The 18785-nt window shown below is 48.6% G+C and overlaps 1 protein-coding gene and 1 long non-coding RNA gene across 2 annotated transcripts; one reads left to right on the top strand and one right to left on the bottom strand.

The window, feature by feature from the left end:
* Positions 1–13843: 13843 nt before the first annotated feature.
* On the top strand, positions 13844–17753 carry LOC120681498 (remorin-like). The gene is made up of 5 exons (XM_039963001.1): positions 13844–14129; positions 16430–16495; positions 16566–16653; positions 16994–17075; positions 17264–17753. The coding sequence occupies exons 1-5, from the start codon at positions 13958–13960 to the stop codon at positions 17462–17464; spliced, it is 609 nt and encodes a 202-aa protein (XP_039818935.1). The 5' UTR covers positions 13844–13957; the 3' UTR covers positions 17465–17753.
* Positions 14660–18550, bottom strand: LOC120681499. Its single transcript, XR_005677894.1, has 2 exons — positions 18033–18550; positions 14660–14989 (listed from the first exon to the last, which is right to left on the bottom strand). It is a non-coding gene; the product is annotated as an uncharacterized LOC120681499 (long non-coding RNA).
* Between the last annotated feature and the right edge of the window lie 235 nt (positions 18551–18785).

Below are 18785 nucleotides of genomic sequence, written 5' to 3'. Positions count from 1 at the left end.
TGCAGAGTGTATAATCCATTCGAATGGTCCGTGTCCACGGTATGGACAGGCTACGGTGTGGTCCTGACAACTAGTGAGCTACCTATTGTGAGTTGTGTCGGGAAGAGTTGCATACCATTAGTTGCATTGTTAGTAGAATGTGCTTATTATGTGTCGTGCATGTCAGTCCCCTCCCGTAGGGTGAGGTGGAGCTTGCTGAGTACTTTTGTACTCACCCCTGTTGATTTTTCTCCAGAGGATCCTGACTTTGTGCCAGAAGACTACGAGTAGATCGTGTCCGCACCCAAGCTGATCGAGTGGAGCCGTGATGGATGAAGAGCTAGTCCTACATGTCGCTATGCTAGTTGTTATCCTATGGTTGTTCTGTGTAGCTTTGTGTTGCCACTTTACTCCTCATGTACGTGTTAAATAAAGCTATGTATGACTCTGGACTCCACTTGATGTAACATGTATTATGCCGGAGACTTTATTCGGTAGTTAATACATGGTTTAGCCTTGATCTTCGGGTCGGGGCGCTTCAGGTGGTATCAGAGCCATGCTTGGCTGTAGGACGCGAACCGGTAGTAAACGATGACCGTAGGAGCCCTAGGATGGTCAATCCATGAAAATATATTACTCCTTAAACTTTATCCTTGTTATGCTAACCCTACCCTTGAAAATCAGATGGCGGATGACTGGACCACCACCTACTGCATCAACGAAGATGGATTCCCCAGGGTGCTTTATGCTGCCACGGTGCGACTTGGTATTCCAGAACAACCGGAGTACGTGGGTCGCGAGTTCGTGGAGCATGGCACTGAAAGTTGTGAGGTCACTATCCATATTGGTGCCAGTGATAAGTACTTGGAGATGCAACCCTGGAGCGTCACCGCCACTGGAGCCCGTATGCCTGACACCATTCAACTTGCAGCTCGCAAGCAGGGGCGGAGCCAGGAAGCTAATTTTTTCATTGTTAGGGGGGGCCAACCATATAAATTTATATAAAAATTTAATCGAAATTTAAATTTCTAGTGTAATTTTGGGGCTCATAGGGGGGGCCAGGCCCCTGCCCGCACCCCCCTGTCTCCGCCCCTGCTCGCAAGGCGCTGCGGTACCTGTGCCAGATGTTTGAATGGCACTTGGGTTCCACCCCCATGAAGTACTTTCCACCGCTGGACCGTAGCCGTCCTGCTTGGGCGGCGAGGATCCGCAACCTGGAGAGCCCCGTAGGGACAGAGAAGAACCCCACAGTTGTCGCTATGTCTGGCTATTTGCTTAGCCTCGACGATTTGTGTGACCAACTGCATCAGCGTGTGAGAGATTTAATCCAGCGTGCTGAGGAAGCGGAGTCCCGTTGGCGTAAGGCTAAACTGGCTGTAGCCCAGGCAGAAGCCCGAGCAGCCGAAGCTGAAAGCCGCCTTGCCATGGCCGAAGAGAACCTTAGGGAGCAGGCAGATCGCCACAGTCAGCTCCTTAGGGGTGTCTACCTAGTGGACCGTGCCAAGCGCAAGGAATGCCATCCCAGGACTGCCGCGGAGCTGCCAAACCTAGAGGGAATTCCGCTATGTTCCTCGTCCCAACCACGCAGGAGGATTTGTGAATCAGTGCCGCCCACGCCTCCCGCATCTCCCCGAGATCCCGGAAACAGTGACCCCGAAGACCGTGTTGTAGGGTTCAGTAGTCGAGTCGTCCCGGCCGACCCTTAAAAGTCGAGCGCGTTATTGTAATCCATCGTGTCATGTATCCCTGCTTGTTTGAATAAATGCTTGTGTGGTGCTTGAATGATTTGTTTGTGTGCATTACGCGGTACAAAATATTTTATATATACAAATATACCCCAGCATTATACTAGGGGAGTCACCTAATCTTGCCCTCCTTGACCGTAGATGTCTCGTCGCTCGAGCCGAGTCCAGGGACTCCATGCTCAGGAAGACGGTGACGAGGTCAACCCGAGAAACCAAGCCCCTCTGAATGTAGCCCCAGAAGCACCAGAAAATGGACAACTACCGCCGCTACCTCCCCGTGCCCCAGCACCCATTGACTTGGCAGCCATACTGCAGCAGCAGAACCAACTCCTTCAAGTTCTTGTGACCACTCTCACAGCCCAAGCTCAAGGTAATCCTGTCAACAATAGACCTGCAATGCATCATAATGGCAATGGCAGCAGAATTGCAGATTTCAACCGCTTGCAGCCACCTAAGTTTGGAGGATCTGATAACCCTATTGAGGCAGATGATTGGCTGCGAGAAATTGAAATGAAGCTTGAAGTGGTCCATGCAGATGATAGAGACAAGGTTTTGCTCGCAGTACAGCAGTTAAAGGGACCAGCACTTGCTTGGTGGCAGAGTTACCGGGAAATAAATGAAAACACTAATGAGATGGTATGGACTGACTTTGTCAAGATCTTCAGAGAACATCACATTCCCAGCAGTATTATTAAGCTCAAGAGGGATGAGTTCAGAAAGCTTCGTCAAGGTGGTATGACTGTGACAGAGTATCTTCATAAGTTCACAGAGTTGTCTCGTTATGCACCAGAGGATATCAATGATGACGGGAAGAAGCAAGAAGCTTTTCTTGGTGGGCTTAACCCTGAAATCAGGACCTTGGTTGAAGTCACCACCCACAGTGACTTTAATGCTATGGTCAACAGGGCCATCACCATTGAGAGAAACAGGAAGGCAGAGCTCAGTGAGCGCAAACGTCGGTTTGAAAGTAAGAAACCCCAGCAGTTGGAGAAGTTCCAAAGGACCCAGTATCCGGCTCACTCGGGCCCAAGGAGCCAGGGTACCTTTTCACTCAAAGCGCAGCCCGGTTCTTTCCAGAAGCCCACTCAGTCAGCTCCTGTTATGAAGACCCAGAGTACCTTCCGCAGCCAACAGACTGGCGGAAGTCAAGTAACTAATGTGAAGACCTGTTTCCACTGCCGCGAAGCCGGACACTACAAGGCCAACTGTCCGTATCTCAATCAGCCCGCCCCTTCTATTTTCTCCAACTCTGTTCAAGGACCAAAGCAGCCGACTGGAGCCAACCATGCAACACCAGCTAAGAGCCAGCAACAGTCCTTCGGCAAGGCAAAAGTGAATCATGTGAATGCTGAAGAAGCAGAGGATGCACCAGGAGTGATTCTCGGTGAGTTTCTGGTCCAATCAGCTCTAGCCTCAGTGCTTTTTGATTCTGGAGCATCGCATTCCTTTATCTCCTCTCACTTTGTGGAAAAGCATGATATACCTACTATAGCCCTTAAGAGGCCACTAATAACCCGTTCCCCTGGAGGTCATATACCTTGCCACTTAGGTGTCTTAGATATCCCTATAAACCTAAGTGGGGTAGTATTCCTTGCCGACCTAGTAGTCCTTACTTCCAAAGGGATAGATGTCATACTCGGTATGGACTGGCTCACCAAGCACCGCGGAAACATAGCCTGTGCTGAGAGAGCAGTGACAGTCACCAACCGCCAAGGGTTAACAGTCACATGCCAAATCCAGCCTAGCCTGTCAGACTCCATGGTGAACCACATCCAAGCAGAATCCCCAGAAGAGGTGCCAGTAGTTCGGGAGTTCGCAGATGTGTTCCCAGATGAATTACCCGGTATGCCTCCAGAAAGAGATGTAGAGTTCACTATTGACTTAGTCCCTGGAACCAAGCCTATAGCAAAGAATGCCTATCGGTTAGCATCCCCAGAGCTTGCCGAGTTGAAGAAGCAGCTTGAAGAGCTTCAACAAAAGGGATTTATTAGACCCGCTGCTTCTCCTTGGGGAGCCCCAGTGCTCTTTGTGAAGAAGAAAGATGGAAGCATGAGACTTTGTGTGGACTACCGTGATCTGAATGCAGTCACCATCAAGAACAAGTACCCTCTGCCTCGAATTGATGACCTGTTTGATCAGCTGAAGGGAGCTAAGTTCTTCTCCAAGATAGATCTAAGGTCAGGTTATCATCAGCTCAGAGTGCGACAAGAGGACATCTCCAAGACAGCCTTCAGGACCCGTTATGGCCAGTATGAGTTCACAGTGATGCCTTTTGGTCTGACTAATGCCCCTGCCTTTTTCATGACCCTTATGAATAAGGTGTTTATGGAAGAGTTAGATCGGTTTGTTGTGGTATTCATAGATGACATACTGGTCTACTCTAAGAGTGCTGAGGAGCATGGACAACATCTCAGAATTGTGCTGGGAAAGCTCAGAAAACACCAGTTGTATGCCAAGTTTAGCAAGTGTGAATTCTGGCTGCAGAGAGTCAGTTTTCTGGGTCATGTCTTAACAGCTGAAGGTGTTGAGGTGGACCCAGAAAAGGTCAAGGCAGTATCAGAATGGAAGCAACCAACCTCAGCCTCGAAGATCAGGAGCTTCTTGGGATTAGCTGGCTATTACCGGAGATTCATCGAAGGTTTCTCTAAGATAGCCCGGCCTATGACTGAGTTACTCCGGAAGGACATGAAGTTTGTTTGGTCTGAAGCTTGCGAGAGAAGCTTTCAAGAGTTGAAGAGGCGACTAACCTCTGCCCCAGTGCTAGTCTTGCCAGATAATCAGAAGAGCTTTGTCGTTTATTGCGACGCATCCCGACAAGGATTGGGTTGTGTGCTTATGCAAGAAGGAAGAGTTGTAGCGTATGCCTCAAGACAGTTGAGAGCACATGAGCAGAACTACCCCACCCATGACTTGGAGTTAGCTGCAGTGGTGCATGCCCTCAAGATTTGGAGACATTATCTGATTGGGAATAAGTGTGAAATCTACACGGATCACAAGAGCCTGAAGTACATTTTCACCCAGTCAGACCTCAACCTTAGACAAAGAAGATGGTTGGAGTTGATCAAAGACTATGATTTGGAAATTCATTACCACCCTGGAAAGGCTAATGTGGTGGCTGATGCGCTCAGTCGTAAAGCATATTGCCATCACTTAGTCACACAAGCCCCAGAGCTGAGTGAAGAAATGAGGAAGTTGAACCTAAGGGTTGTACGCCGCTCTTGCAACTATAACCTTAGTGTCCATCCCGTCCTGGATGACCAGATAAAGGAAGCTCAGATGGAGGATAAAAGATTGGTATGGATTAAAGGTCGCAACAGTGAAGGCAAAGCCCCAGATTTCAGAGTAGATAAAGATGGAGTCTTGTGGTTCAAGAAGAGATTATGTGTGCCTAAGCAAGGTCATTTCCGCAGGACCATCTTGGATGAAGCCCATAACTCAGCCTATTCCATTCACCCCGGCACTACGAAAATGTACCTGGACCTTAAGGAGAAGTACTGGTGGAATGGTATGAAGGGGGATATCGCTCGATTCGTCGCTCATTGTGATGTGTGCAAAAGAGTCAAGGCAGAGCATCAGAAGCCTAGTGGATTACTCCAGCCATTGCCGATCCCATTATGGAAGTGGGATGAAGTTAGTATGGATTTTATCACCGGTCTACCAAGAACCCAGAGCGGTCATGACTCAGTTTGGGTGATTGTTGACCGACTCACTAAAGTGGCACACTTCATCCCAGTGCGTACCACTTATGGAGGTGATAGATTAGCCAAATTATATATTGAGCGTATTGTGAAGCTGCATGGAGTACCTAAGAGGATTGTGTCAGATAGAGGCACCCAGTTCACTTCGAGATTCTGGAGCAGGCTACATGAAGCACTTGGTACAAAGTTGGACTTCAGTTCAGCCTATCATCCTCAGACTGATGGCCAGACCGAAAGAGTTAATCAGATCCTTGAAGACATGCTAAGAGCCTGTGTTCTTACTTATGGCAAAAATTGGGAAGACAGTTTGCCATATGCAGAGTTCTCTTACAACAACAGCTACCAGTCAAGCTTAAAGATGTCGCCGTTTGAAGCCCTCTACGGGAGGAAGTGTCGCACACCTCTCATGTGGACCGAAGTCGGTGACCGCATTATTGAGGGCCCAGATTTTATTAAAGAAGCAGAAGACAAGATAGCAGAAATCAGAGAGAATCTAAAGGCAGCTCAATCCCGCCAGAAAAGTTATGCCGATAAAAGAAGACGTACTCTCACCTTCGAAGTTGGAGACTATGTGTACCTTAAAGTTTCCCCAATTCGCGGCACACGCAGATTCCAGGTACGAGGAAAGTTGGCTCCACGTTACATTGGACCTTTCCCAATTATCAAGAAAGTGGGAGCAGTAGCCTATAAACTTCAGTTGCCAGCAGAGATGTCAGATGTACACGATGTATTCCATGTGTCCCAACTCAGAAAGTGCCTGCGAGTACCAGAAGAACAAGTGGCCCCAGAGACAATCGACCTGCAGGATAATCTCAGATATCAAGAGGTACCAGTAAAAATTCTGGACACCGTGACGCGAAGAACCCGCAACTCGGAAGTCAGGATTTGCCGAGTTCAGTGGAGCAGGCATTCGGAAGCAGAAGCAACTTGGGAGAGAGAAGACGCACTCCGAGCAGAGTTTCCCAGTCTCTTTAGTGGTGAAGCTGAATCTCGGGGACGAGATTCAACCTAAGTGGGGTAGGTTTGTAACATCCTGAAACAGGCATCCAGCAACGCTCTTCTCTTTGCTACTCATGCCATATGGATGTAGTAGCAGGCAAGCATTGATGAGCAGGCAGAACCAGCAGACTGCCACCCATGAATGATCACGTCACACAGGCAAGTGCAGGGGCAAGGGTGCAGAGCAGGGAGCACCGCATCCAAGCACCTGCAGGTTGGCAAGTGCTGAGGGAACCGCCTTGTCACGTACACTGTGTCGGGTCATCGCTGAGATATTTTCTTCTTCTCCCCCCCTAGCGAACCGCCTTTCACTCGCCTATAAAAGACCTCGTGCCCTCCCGGGAAGGCCACCCAGAAAAGCCTTCCCCTATACCCTCCGTTTCCGTAACCCAAGATCCTGCTGTTTCCAACCCAAAAACCACAGGTAAGCGTCTTTATAAGTGCTAGTCTTCCGGTTAAGCTTAGTACTTAGTGTATAAGTTATGATCCATCGAAGGTTGGCTCTGCCACCCGGGATCACAAAAGGGTCTGGGCTTCATCGAAGGTTGGCTCTGCCACCCGAAAGCCAGCTTCATCTGTTGGTAGGCTCTGCCTCCCGGAAGCAAAAGGCGGCTCTGCCGTCAAAAGGACCCGGTACACTAAGTAACTAGAAGCTGACCGAATCTGAATTGAGTTGGTGTAGGTCCTCAACTTAGTAGGGCTGCCTCAATCACTAAAATAAAACTTATGTAGCAATTAAACTAGTAACGTAAAATAATACTAACGTTATACGAGGTATTACATAACTACTAGGTAAACTATTTTATACTCTTGCCTTGCGTTAGTACATTCGTTCCCTCCAGTAACCAGCATACGCATGCTTGCACCCATGACAAAAATCATCTCGTCTCTTTCCATAAAAGCCTCTCAAGTCACCGTACCATGCCATAATTCCCAGACAATCATGACAGCGCCTACCTCCTTTGCCATAACTTCATCATTCCCTGGAAGCCATAGAGTACCCACACCATTGACCTTGAAAAGACCCGTCATGGCAGCACCCACCTCGCTAAAAAAATCGGGGTCGCCACGAACAGTGCCGGCCGAGATCTTTTTTCCGCCGAACCGCCTCACCCGCTCGCCCTCGCTCGCGCACGCGCGACACGCCGGCCCCACGACGGGACCGCGTACTGCCGCCGGCATCATGCCGTGCCGCCCACCCCCACGTCCCCACCTCGCCCACGCCGCTGCAGCGCCCTCGCCGGCTTTGCCGCCTCGGCGCTCACGCCTTCAGTGCTGCCACTGTTCGCGTTGACGACAAGCTGCCGCAGCCCACGCCGTCGCCCATCCTTGCGCAACGCCGCCGCTGCTCTCCTCGCCTATAAAAGGAGCAAGGCCGTGACGAGCCCCGTCACCAGCCCAAGCACACCGAGCCGCTTCGCTCCACCAGCTGAACCACTCCTTCCGAGCCCAGCTCACTCACGAAACGAGGCTCCAACAATTGATCCTCTTCCTCGAGCTGTTCCGCGCCAAGGTGAGATGGCAGGCAGCTCCCCCGACCATTAACTCCACTAATAAAGGCCCAAAACTCCCACCAGGCCGTGAGCACTTAATCCAAATCATTCTACCAATCAATACTGTAAACTCAATATCTCCTTCAATCAACTCCTTTTCACGAAACTCTTTTTCCTAAACTCTCCTCAAATCATATATTATCTATTCCTCCTATTTTCATCTCCATTTGAGCTTATTTTATTGCTTGCTTGTGTTGTTTGCCGGTTGTGCCGTTCTCGCCCGTAGATCACGGAGTGACCGAGGAGGAGCCTGCCAAGGAGCCAGAAGACCCGTACCTCGAGCAGGAAGCCGCCGCCGCCGACGCGTATGCAAGCGAAGGCAAGTTTCATCGACCCCTACGTGAGCGGTTGCATCCATGTGAGGACGTTTTGCTGTAGCCTGGGTCTAGGATCGGTTACATATACTAGTACTTGAGTGATTGAGTGTGCTCATGCATGCATCTGAGTAGTCATGCATATCCAGAGCTGAGAATAGGATAAGAAGGGATCTGGCTGAGACCAAGGCAGCTGGGTATGCTGGAGCCGGCGCTACCGTGGTGGTAGACTGGCAGGTGAGTGCTACCGTGGTGGTAGGCTCGAGTTGACATGTTGAGGGATGGTTGCTGCCCTGGTGAACCATAAGGACCGAGTTGTTTTGACATCTCACCTAACTTACTTTCAGTACGACCACATGAGTTTGTATGGGCAAACCTTAGTCTAATCCCACTGGTTAACCTGGTAGTCGTCCGAGGTGGATATGTTTTGGGGTGAGACCTGGATTGGTCCAGACCCGAGGGTTTGGGGGCGACTAGTCGGGGTTGAGCCACGGCTGGGTGTCGGCTATGTCGGTTGTCCGTTCGGGCAGCCGAGCGTGTGGGTACAGTGTACGACCTCTGCAGAGTGTATAATCCATTCGAATGGTCCGTGTCCACGGTATGGACAGGCTACGGTGTGGTCCTGACAACTAGTGAGCTACCTATTGTGAGTTGTGTCGGGAAGAGTTGCATACCATTAGTTGCATTGTTAGTAGAATGTGCTTATTATGTGTCGTGCATGTCAGTCCCCTCCCGTAGGGTGAGGTGGAGCTTGCTGAGTACTTTTGTACTCACCCCTGTTGATTTTTCTCCAGAGGATCCTGACTTTGTGCCAGAAGACTACGAGTAGATCGTGTCCGCACCCAAGCTGATCGAGTGGAGCCGTGATGGATGAAGAGCTAGTCCTACATGTCGCTATGCTAGTTGTTATCCTATGGTTGTTCTGTGTAGCTTTGTGTTGCCACTTTACTCCTCATGTACGTGTTAAATAAAGCTCTGTATGACTCTGGACTCCACTTGATGTAACATGTATTATGCCGGAGACTTTATTCGGTAGTTAATACATGGTTTAGCCTTGATCTTCGGGTCGGGGCGCTTCACCTAAAGACCCGGCGGGCACCGGGAATAATGCAAGTCCTGGTGACTTGGCTCATAAACAGCTCACTGCTCCATCATGTAAACCCTAGCCTGAAGATAAAGAAATCAATACATCTTTATCAAGAAAAAGCCGGATACAGCCCATGCCGCACACGGAATCGCTCTTTCATTTTTATTTAAAAAAAGAACGTGCAGTCATCAGAGCGTCAGAACAGCTGAGAAATCGGAGGAAAATCTCTAGAAGGCACCGGGGCAAGCTGGGGCCAGGTGTCGATGGCGCGCAAGCAGCTGACTCCACGAGACGGGATTTATAAGAAGGCCGGGGAAGCCAACAAATGTAGGTGAGAGCCTGTCTGACAGGGATTTGAGCTGATGGATTATTCCAAGTGGCTGCAACGCTCGCAGCGTGTATCGGCGTGGATCTTCGGGTGAAGGGAGAAACCGGTTAAACTACGCACGGGGCGCTCGCGAAGGAATCGCAGAGGGGGAAGAACGGATTGGTAGCTTGCCGACACGGTCGCTGTCGAGCCGCGATGCGTCCAACGCGCCGGCGGGACCCGGGAGGATGCGGATGCAAGATTTTTTAGGAGCTTTGCCTTGCCTTGTGTGCTCCGGTATTTAGCGGCGAGGAAAATCAGGCCTGCCAAGCCGTGGCCTTCACCTTCGCGCGTGTCTAGCCCCTTCCATACATCGCACTGTACCTTAGCCCCTTTTCGCTTTGTTTCCATTTGCTGACATGCGAACTTGTTGTTGGTAAGGTTTTTGGATATCGCTGCAGTCCTGCTTGGGTCAGTCAGTTCAGTTAACAAAGGGAGAAGGAGACAGCGAGGTTTCAGTCCGTCAGAAGCAGATGAACAGCAACGGGGAGACAGCGAGCTGAAGTGTTTTCGACGAGACGGCGCTGCGTGCGTAGCCCTGACCAGGGCCCTACCAGCAAATTCGGGCCCATGTCCGAAACAATGGACTGGGGTCCTAGTGGTCTAGTGCAGGATCATGAATACCAAACAATAGCAGCCGTCAAGCATGATGTGTTGTGTGAAAGCACAAATGTTATAAGTCACACATGTGACTGCCAGTTAAATCATCACAGAAGTCTCAATAACTGTTTTGTTACGAAACAATTTTTTTTTGTTGCTAGAACAATTTTTATTGTTTGAGCAACAAAAAAATTTCCGAAAAAAAAGTTTATTCTAGCAATAAAGCATTGAGGGGTCTGGTTTATTAGGCTGATTTTAAGTCTAAAAGACGGAATCTTGGAGAGGTTGGGATGCTGTGACAGGTCCACTCGAGATCACACATGTGACCCCGAGCAGCACCCATGTAAAAAGAAGTGACAAGTGATATGTCTACGATGATTTATCTTTTAGGAGCAATTTGAGTCATGTTTTGCCACAAATTGGGTCAAACAATCAACTAAATTAAAGTCTTTACATGACTATATCTGATGTATATCTAATATTTTGGGGCCCTTCGAATTCGGGGGCCTGTGCGGTCGCACGGCCCGCACGTGCCCAGATACGGGCCTGGCCCTGACTCCATGTACGTAGGCGCCGACCGAAGACGTAAAGGAAGGTGAAATAGAATAAGATTCCAGGCTTCCAGCTGTTTAGGCTGCGTTTAGTTAAAAAAATTTACGCAATACTCGTCGTATCGAATTTTTAGACATATGCATGAAGTATTAAATGCAGTTGAAAAAAATAACTAATTACATAGTCTAACTGATTCTTACGAGATGAATCTAATGATATTAATTAATCCATAATTGAACATTAATTATCAAATAACAACAAAATGTGTTATAGTAGCCAAATTCAAACTTTTTTCACCAGCTATAACACCCCCTTATTCAATGAGGAAGATTCACTCTGTTTAAAGGGTCTGCAGCAATAATTGGACGCATCGCGCAGCTGTGGCCGCACTCACCGGTCGCCATCCATCATCCTCCGCCTCCTGTCCATTTGCCCGCTGCTACTACATGATTGTTCCAGCACATCGTTGGACAGTTGCCTGCCCGGGGCCCTCCTTGTTTTAGAACGACAAGGTTTAGTTGGCCAGCTATCCTATGACTTGCCAACTGCTACCGGGATCACAACTCCCAACAGAATCCAGTGGCAGCATGCAGCTCCTGAAAAACAACAAGGAGTTTCTCGTGGACACGACGATCACGATTCACGCGAAACGGTGAGGCAGCTGGAGCCGTTGTTTAAGCCGAGGTTCCTGCGCCCGGACGGGCCAAGAGCCCAAGAATTCCTCGCAGTGCCGCCGCGTGCTACCCAAACGAACAAGCATCATGCGCGAACTGACAAGCTGCATTGTGTTTTCTGATAAAGAGTTTTTCACCTGCAGCCAGCAGAGCACGACACGAGGACTCCCAGAAGAAGTGACAGTGCAGAAGGCCTGTTGAAGTGAGCCTTGGTAGTGTAGCGTGGCGCCGTGGCGGAGGCATTCAGGTGGTCCACGCCGCGCGGCAGGCAGGCATGTGGGATGGCACCGCGCCGGGCTCGCGTGGTCGCGTGGAAACCGCCCAAAACCGCGCAATTTCCCGTGCCCCGAAAGTGTCCCGCGCAGAACACTTGTCGGCCGCGGCATCCGGGCGGGCAGATGCGCGCGGGGCCTCGCCGCCCGCCCCCGCCCCTGGCCGGGAACGGCGGCCGGATTGGTGCCTGCCGAGTGCTGTCCCAGCCCCGGCGGTCGCAGCAGACCTGTTGCCGATCAACAGGAAAAATGATTCGGCGAGGCTACGATGGCGAGCGGCCGGTGCGCGGGCGGCTTTAAGGGCGTGTTGTGTTTGGTTCGCTAACTAAGGCGCCACATCCTAACATTAGGCGCGTCATAGCATTAGAGGCATGTGTTTGGTGAACAGCTAAAATTAGTCGGCCACACTTTTTTAGACACACAGTTCCATCGACATGCCACACAATTTTCATGCCGCACCTGCAGCAGTCGATTTGAGCACCACACCTGCGGCAGCGTGCTAACCTTAGGCGTGCCGCCTCAGGTAGCAAACCAAACATGCCCTAAGTCAACGCGCGATGCGGGCGGGGGGTATGATCCCCGGGGGCGGTGGTCCTCGCCGACGCCGCCGCCCATATTGATGCCGCGCGTGTCCGTGCGCGCCCCGTGGTCTCGCCACGTTCGCCCGGCTAACCTATACGGAGCCAGCCAGCCGGCCGGGCAGGCCGCGTGCCCTGTCGCACGTCTGTCAGCAGCGGCAGTGGCCAACGGGGTGGTGCGGTCGGATGGATTGGAACGAGACGTTGCTGGCGACGCGCGTCGTGCAACGGCCACCAGAGTCGCCGCGCTCACGGGATCCGGGCGCCCAGCGGCGCGGGCCGCGGGGGCGCCGCGGGGCGGGGCGGGGCCACCACGCCGCGGCACAGCGCGATTGCGCTGGGACTGGGAGTGGGAGCCAACGCGCGGCCCCGGGAGCCGGGGAGTGCATGATGCGCCGCGCCGGGCCGGGTCGCCGTCACGTACGCGCCCCTGGGTTCCTTGCCGGCTCCTCTTTTAACCAACAGTGGCTTACGGCTGAGCTAGGCCACCCGGGCCGGATAAGGACGTTTCCGTATTTGTTTACTCATGGACCCTCCGAAACTCTGGTATTTGGGTAACGGATTATAGGGACGGAGAGCTAGCTGATTGCGATTTGGTGCGTAGCTAGATATGGTAATTCCTTCTCCAAAAGGGAAGACTTTCAGCTCCATTTCAGAAATTTAGTAGGATCTTTTTATTTGATTCTTTGTTTTTATTAACTAACCTGTGTGATTAAGTGTTGGAAATGGAAAAGCCCATTGATACAAGATGGAGGAAATTCAAAGCTTTTTCCATGTCTTTTACAAGAAAAAGCATAAATATGTTTTTTTATTTGAAAGGATGCAACGGTTCCTTTTTCCAAGGACAACAAAAGTCATTTTACAGAGGACCAGCATAGCAAGGTACTACAACAACTCTGCAGGAACGTACCACCACCCACCCTCCTGCAAGGTGCACATGCTGGCTGGCATTCGGGCTATAAAACCGTCCCTGAACCGAGGAAGGTCGAGAGCCCCACGCCCCAATTGGATAGAATACGAGGCCCTCTTCTGTCAGAATTCAGGGACACACCCACCACATCTTGTTTGGTTCCAGGATTTTTTTCGTAAGTCCCTATCACATTAAAAATAATTTTACTATTTTATAGTATTAAATAAAATATGTTTATAAATATTTTTTGACAACTAGTGCTAATTCGCGAGACGAATCTAATAAGCCTAATTAATTCATAATTTACTACATTGATAGTACAGTAACCATTCGCTAATCATAGATTAATATATCTCATTAGATTCGTCTCGCAATTTAACTCTAGAGTTCTGCCGTTAGTTTTATAATTAAACTTTATTTAATACTTCTAACTACTAAAAAAATTCCAAAGACTTAAAAAAAATCCCTAAAACCAAACCAGGCTTGTCCAAACAGAAGGCTTGGTCCAGACAGTTAAACCGGTTGCTATTAGTACGCGCCACCACGCCCGCACGCACGCACAGGCACAGCGAGCTCCCCACCCCACGCACTCAACAGCAACAGCTAGGCTACACCCACAAGACAGCAACATGGCTGAGGAGGCCAAGAAGGTGGAGGTGGAGGTCGCCAAGGAGCCCGAGGCGGCGCCGGCGCCGGCGCCGGCCGCGGAACCGGCCAAGGAGGACGTCGCCGAGGAGAAGGCCGTCATCCCCGCCACCGAGCCGCCGGCCGCCGACTCCAAGGCCCTGGCTATCGTCGAGAGTAAGTACTACTTGCTCTGCTTCTCTCTCTCTCTCTCTCTCTCTCTCTCTCTCTCTCTCTCTCTCTCTCTCTCTCTCTCTCTCTGTGTGTGTGTGTGTGTGTGTGTGTGTGTGTGTGTGTGTGTGTGTGTGTGTGTGTGTGTGTGTGCTGGAACCGGAAGGCTTGCGATGGAAAGGTGGTGGTGTACTGCTCTGTGCCTCGTGTGCTAGGAATTGTGAGAAACTTTCTTCCTCTGTATGCTTGGTTCGTCGTCTCTGTATTTTCTGGTAGCTGTACCGTGGCGGTACTCAGTACTTGTGATCCTTGACACATGGTTTGCTTCTCTTTTCTTGGGTTCCCGGTTTGTTGTTGACATGATTCTTTATCCGGTTGTTGTTGTGGCTACTTTTCATCAGATATCAAATTTCTTCTTAGGAATTCAGGGTTTTTGTTTGGTTGCAAATTTTATTGGAACCAAATGCCCAGGCAAGTTCGCGTGTCGATTTCCTCCTTGCTAAATGGTTCTCCTTTTCCGAAACTGGTAGCCTTTGCTGCCAAGGACTCTGGATTACGATATCAAGTTCTGCAGGGGTAAAAGGCCTGGTAGCCTTTACCTCGCATCTTAACACAATCCGTTTTAGAACGACTGTCCATCCGTAGGTTGCTACTCTGGGATCTAAAAGTGAGCTAGTTGTTTGATGCTAGACATGTAGTATTTCCTTTGCTTGGAATTTATTTTTAGTGAGACATCATATCGTAATACAGAAAAGATGGTAGTTGGAACTTTCCTGAATTCTCCACTTTCTCCCCACCTTGTACCCTTTCTTCCTCTGCTCATATCTTTCTCCTATCTTTATCCATCCAAGTTACCTTAAAAAACTCTGCAGAAAGATTCAAAGTTTTATGCTGAGAAGAAAAAAAATCAGAAAGAAACAAAGACACATAAAGAAAAACTTTCCACCGTAGCCTTGGCTTATTTCTTCTGAATTATCCGACAGTTCTTGCCAATTTCTTCAAATCTTGAGAATTATCTGGGTATTAGAACATATAAAATTCCCCTCGGGGCGTTCGCTCGCTCACTTTGTTATTCAATTTGGATCAGTGAGTACAAAATTCAAATGACAGAGAAATCGTGACAACTGACAAGGCTATGATACTTTTTACTGGTTTCTTTTGAAAGATATATACTCAATGAATATGGCCCTTCACAGCTTACAGCGGCTAGATAGTTGCTTTCTGTTGCTGCTACATCTTCAAAGATGTACATGTACAGAGCCACAGAGGTTCCTTGCATAGCTGGGCAAATGATGAAATCATGCACTCTGCAGCAGCATTCATTTTCCCTACTGCTTGTGCACAGATAAAAGATAAGCTCGTGGAAATTCAATGTACTTCTATTGTTTTAAATGGCCAGTAACGAACAAGTAATCAACAGAACACAATGGGTGGCCAAATTTGAGCTGGCAAACCAGGCAATTTTTGTTGTCCTCTGGTTTCTCTTTTATCATGTCGATCCATCTTTTGTTATATGCCTATATCTAATCCTACAAAACCAAACTACTCGTGCAAAACCAGAGCTGCCTTGCTGGAACTAGCTAATTTTTCGAGGGAAGGAATAGCAAGATGCCAAGAAACTTGTATACAAGCAGAGCACTGCGTCTAACACATAGAGCTAATTAACCAACCAACCATATTCTAAAATTTGTTAAGAAAAGCACAAATGCGTAGAAGATTCACGTCATAAACAACACTAGTTCAATAGTTCTTTGATATTATTTTCATTAACCATGCTGTAAAATTGGAGACCCAGTCAAGGATCTTCAGAAGTCTGATGATTGGGTGCTTAAGAGTTGGTACACTATGTCATCACTTGGTCATTCCCTTCCTGAAAAGGCTGAAGTAGGTCTCTACGGTTATCAACATTTTGTAGTTCGTGTCGTTTAGAATAATATCAATCTGATGCAAGCAGGGATATACCAGTTAAACAAGAGAAAGGGGGAAATGTACAATCTTTCTTACTGCACAAGCTATCTGAGGAGCAGGTGCACAGGACCTGGATAGAAATAAGTTGTGTTGGCAATCTCAAGCACATGCTGTCATGCTCCTCTGCAAAGATAGTAGTATAGTTAAAAATTATAATTTTTGTCTAGGATGCTAATGGGTTGCGTCGGATCATTTGATCAATATACAGACAGTTGCTTGCTTCTTTCTTCTATATAAAATTGTTCAGAAAATTTTGTTCGTGCATCTGAGTTTATTTTTTGCCCAAAAGCAAACATGCTTCAGTATAGCTCATAAAGTTTACTTTTCTGTATTTCCAGAGGTTGCAGATGAACCTGCTACAGAGAAGCCTGCCGCTGAGAAGCAAGGGAGCTCCAATGACAGAGGTAAGTATTAAATAATTGTCTTGTTATCAAGTACAACTATGCCTATTAAGAACATAAATTTGGTCTGCAGATCTCGCTCTTGCAAGGGTGGAAACTGAGAAGAGGAACTCTTTGATCAAAGCATGGGAAGAGAATGAGAAGACAAAAGCTGAGAACAAGTATGTTGCTTACCTCTTTCAATTCCCTTGGACTCAGTATATGCATCTTTGCAAAAAACATTCTTCAGTTATCTATAATTCTTTCATCTAGGGAATTGGAAGCTTTCTACAAGGTTATGTGAATGATATTTCTAGCATTACGACCATGGTAGTGTGGATATAAACTTTACTCAATCCAAACCAGAATAGCAAAAAGGATAACACAGTTCCTAAACTGGGACATTATTTAGAAAACACTTCACATCTATGTATATTCTTGATATCCAGTAGACGTTGATATAATCTGTAGGCAAGTGATTTGAAAGTTTCTAACTTGAATCAATGGAAACAATTGTGACAGAGCTGTTAAAAAAATATCTGCTATTCTTTCATGGGAGAACTCAAAGAAAGCGAACATAGAAGCTGAACTGAAGAAGATTGAGGTAATTTCATTTCCCCCCTCCTTTACCTCTCAAGTTTTAACTTTTAAGCATACCTCACCTCATATTTGAACAGAGACTTGAGCCCCGCCGATAACGGTTGCACAGAAAAGGATAGTTTGGTAGAACAATATGGCATTTTCCCCTCAAATATGATAACCTCTCAGCTAGGTTAATTTACACTTCTCCAGGAGCAACTGGAAAAGAAGAAGGCTGAATACGCCGAGAAGATGAAGAACAAGATCGCAATCATCCACAAGGAAGCCGAAGAGAAGCGGGCAATGGTCGAAGCAAAACGCGGCGAGGAGGTCCTGAAGGCTGATGAGATGGCTGCCAAGTACCGCGCCACCGGCCACGCTCCCAAGAAGCTCATTGGATGCTTTGGAGCCTAAGAAACGTCCCGAGTAACACCAAGCAGAAAGTGAATAACGTCAATCCGTGATTGCTTGGTTCTCTCGCTCTATCAAGTGTGTAGTTTGTCTTCAAAAGTGTGTAAAGCCTACCGTTGCTGTATATACGCATATTCCTTCAAAGACAGGCGTTTGGTGGTGGTGTACATGTTGAATGCTTGACGAGCAACATTCTTATGTGTAGTTAAGAAGTCACATTGTTGTTGTTGTTGACATTTAAGCAGACATTTTTTTCTTTTCCTAGTGTTATTGCTATTTTTTTGTCTGTCTCTTTGTTCCTTCTCATGTAAGCCTTGATTTTAGTTTGTATCTCTCTACGCACTTCTGTCATGTTCTTCTCATGTACAGTTTTTTGAAGCACCTGGATAGCCTTCATATTTAATAAATCCAAAACCTGAAAAGGATTCAGTTTGGGAAATCTTGTGGTTTGGTAAGAGATGAATTGTGAAAATTCAAAAGTTTTTGAATCTGAGATGTAACTTTTTTTTATTTGAAACATTAGTCTTAAAATCTGTAAGGAACGGGCATTCTTCAGTAAGATTGAGCGTACCTAAATGTTCTTCGCCTTGCTATCCAGGCTCCCGGCACTCTTCCGCTTCCGTTTCTCTATGCCCCCGCGGCTCTGCGCTCCCGCTCTGCGTCTCATGCGTCCTCTTCCGCTCCCGCGGCTCTGCGTTCCATGTCCTCCGCCGCCCCCAGCTCCAAATCGGAGGTCGTCTTGCTTTCTGCCACCTCGCCGCCTCAGGTTCGTCGAGTGCCCGCGCGGACCCCGGGGTGGCAACACCGTCGCGTGCTCCCGGTCCCAGGCCGGCCCCTGCCTCGTGGAGCTGCAGCTGCCCGGGAGCGCGGCGAAGGACCAGGCGGAGGACCGCGCAGCGCTGCGGGGGCGCACTGGACCGCGGCGGCAAGGCTCGAGGCTCCCCAGCAACAGGAGCGTCAGCTCCCGCTTCTGTCATTTAGAGAAGCCATTGAAGATCGAAGCGGAACGGGGTTTCCCCGTCCTGAACAGGGTTGGCGGCGGTGGCCGCCGCCGGACTGGGGTCTGGAGGGGGCGTCGGGCGTGGGGGTCGCCGCAATTTTTTTCTCAGATGGGGCCTTAAAAGCGCCAGCACTATGGCCCTGTTATTCCCACCCGTAAACGAAAAAAACTGTAAATGCAAAAAAAAATGCAAAAGAATCTTACTAATTTGAAGTACTAAATAAAGTCTATTTACAAATTTTTTTTCATGGATGGGTTGTAAATCGCGAGACGATTCTAATGAGCCTACTTAATCTATGATTTGCAACAGTGATACTACAGTAA

This window comes from Panicum virgatum, chromosome 7N, assembly GCF_016808335.1.
Source record: "Panicum virgatum strain AP13 chromosome 7N, P.virgatum_v5, whole genome shotgun sequence".
NCBI classification, from domain to species: Eukaryota; Viridiplantae; Streptophyta; class Magnoliopsida; order Poales; family Poaceae; genus Panicum; species Panicum virgatum.
Note: the sequence above shows the minus strand (reverse complement) of the source record. Positions and strands in the feature narration are given on the sequence as shown.

What these genes read in the sequence shown, in the direction of transcription:
- LOC120681498 (XM_039963001.1), top strand. Translation starts at nt 13,958, where the DNA reads ATGGCTGAGGAGGCCAAGAAGGTGGAGGTGGAGGTCGCCAAGGAGCCC. An exon ending in AAGACAAAAGCTGAGAACAA is followed by an intron (nt 16,654 to 16,993) that starts GTATGTTGCTTA and finishes CAATTGTGACAG; the next exon opens with AGCTGTTAAAAAAATATCTG. An exon ending in CTGAACTGAAGAAGATTGAG is followed by an intron (nt 17,076 to 17,263) that starts GTAATTTCATTT and finishes ACACTTCTCCAG; the next exon opens with GAGCAACTGGAAAAGAAGAA.